Consider the following 2374-nt stretch of genomic DNA (forward strand, 5'->3'; position numbering starts at 1 on the left):
TGCAGATGCTCACAGTTTTTCTTAAAATGCTGACTTTTGGAGTTAAGAAAAATACATTTAATGAATTAACAAAAAACAAAATAATTGTAGACGTTTGTGCTATGCCAGAGATGTAAAATTTATTAGGATGAGCATGAAAAAGCTCCTTAATTTCCACCCAAGACCGAAAACAGAATTCCCAAATACCCAAAGAAAGATACACTTTAATATGAAGGAATTGAACAACTTCGGGAAAGCCATAGGCATCCACCTGCTTAAATTGCCCTTGGTTACTGATATCCGCTACATGGCCATGGAAAGTCTCTTGGCTTCTTTTGTGGGGAGATTGTCAGTGATAGTATCATCCTTGTTCCAACTTCGGAAGCAAAGGTAGTGAGTTGCAGGTACTGAGGCAAGTGAACACTAAAGCTTCTGGGTTGAGCCTTTCAAAGTCAGGCACTGGGCGAAGCAGCCGTCGGTCAGCAGCAGCTTGGGAGGCAGGGCTCACAGCAGGGCTGAGTGAAGGTTGTGAGGTTGATGGTCTCCAGGCCTGGGGTGGGCAGGCAGGAGTTGAGCAGGAAGCAGGTGGGCACACAGGGCTGAGGAATGTGGCAGGGTGGGGGGCAGTTGTCACAGCAAGTTGGCTCCAGCAACCAAGTCGTGTGTGGGCAGGTGCTGGGCAGGCAGACTCCGCACCGGCAGCATTTCTCAGAGGAGCAGATGGTGGTGGCAGGACCGGTGGGGACGCTGCAGCAGCAGGGAGTACAGCAAGCCATGGCGGTGGAAATCTGTTTTTTACTGGTTTTGTTTCAAGGCAGATGAGGTTTCTGAGGTGAGAATGTCTCTCCTTGCTCTGGGGTTCTTATATACCCTCCCTAATGGGTGTTGGTGCAGCCAGAAGGCTTCTTTCCTGGTTCTTGTTTATGTTGGAATAGCCATTATCCTTTAATTGGTTTGACATTTAGATGCTTGTAAACAGTCTTTATTTTCCCAATTAGCCTTTATTTGAGTTTCTTGCTAAATTTGAGCTGATTAGTCTTTCTATTTGTCATTGGAACAGGAGCTTTATGAGGTATCACCAAAGGTTTCTGCTATTAGAGTTCCAACCCCAGCCCTGCTGAGGAACATTGTGTGTCAGCACACCTGGAGTTTGTAGGGCTTATCTCTAGCGCTGGTCAGTTTTTATTCTCTTTACCTGTATCTGTTGATCTGATGAGGTATTCTTGTTTTAAAGAGCTGAATTTAATTTTAGTTAACTTTCTTTTAGCTTTGGGACCTGTTTTAAAATTACTTTTTTAATATATATAATTGACATATCACATTGGATTAGTTTAGTTTAGGGACGTTTGAAGATCAAACTTACATTAATATGGAAAAATACTACTAAGAAATATGGGCAGACTTTTAAGAAATAACCTATTCCATTTTTTACCATAACATGGTATGCATTTATTTAAAAATTTGGACAATATAGAAAACTATAAAGAAAACAACTCATCCATAATTTTATCAAGATAAAGTCTCCATTAATATTTATATATATCTCTCTAGTCACTTTTCCATATAGTTGTTTATCATTTTATTACATTACTGGGATCATATTGTACATGCTGTCCTGTAACTTTCCGTTTTGCTAAAACCTATATATTTTCATTATCTTGTATTCTTAAGTATATTTGATAAAGTTATTTTTAATGTTTCCTACCATTCTTCATATAATTGTACTTCTAAGTTACTTAAAAATTTCACATTATTAATCATTTATGTTATTTTCAACTTTTCTCTATGATAATTTCGGCATGGTAAACAACTATATATAAATATTTATGCATGTTTCTGATTATTTCAGGACAGAAGTAATTATAGGCTGGAATTATTGGAACAAATGTTAATTCACAATATTTTAAGGCCTTTGATAGTCATTGCCCCATTGGCGTCTAGAATGGTTCAATTTACCTCTTTCTTTCTATTTATGCATTCCCACCAGCTATGTTTGAGAATTCCTTTTTCTATATGCTTTTGATGGATATTTTATTTTAAAAGTGTTTGCCAGTTGGTGGGTGAAAAATAAAATTTTATTGGTGCATTTTTCTCTTATAACAAGCTAGGCCATAACATTCTTTCGTATGTGCACTGTCATTTCTCTTTCTGTTGAAAACTGTCTCGCTTTGTTTCCTTCACTGTTCAGTGTGGAAAAGTTGAATTTTTAGCTTATGTTTTATAGTTTAAGATCCTTATGCTAATATTTAAATCGAATTGCTACGAATGGAAAGTGAAGTTCCAGGCCCTAAGCTAATCTGTTCACATTTGATTTTGTTCACTGTTTTGTTTTGGTTTTGTTCCAGTGTAGTGCATTTTCTCTCCAAATCGAATGGAGCTGTGGTAGGGAAGGCCT

At 37.7% G+C, this 2374-nt stretch overlaps 1 protein-coding gene across 1 annotated transcript; it reads right to left on the reverse strand.

Moving 5' to 3' along the window:
• Positions 1-390: 390 nt before the first annotated feature.
• On the reverse strand, positions 391-835 carry LOC109380741 (keratin-associated protein 3-3). Its single transcript, XM_019638595.1, has one exon. The coding sequence runs from the start codon at positions 753-755 to the stop codon at positions 459-461; it is 297 nt and encodes a 98-aa protein (XP_019494140.1). The 5' UTR covers positions 756-835; the 3' UTR covers positions 391-458.
• Between the last annotated feature and the right edge of the window lie 1539 nt (positions 836-2374).

The sequence above is a fragment of the Hipposideros armiger genome, unplaced genomic scaffold (assembly GCF_001890085.2).
Source record: "Hipposideros armiger isolate ML-2016 unplaced genomic scaffold, ASM189008v1 scaffold_40, whole genome shotgun sequence".
Classification (NCBI taxonomy): Eukaryota; Metazoa; Chordata; class Mammalia; order Chiroptera; family Hipposideridae; genus Hipposideros; species Hipposideros armiger.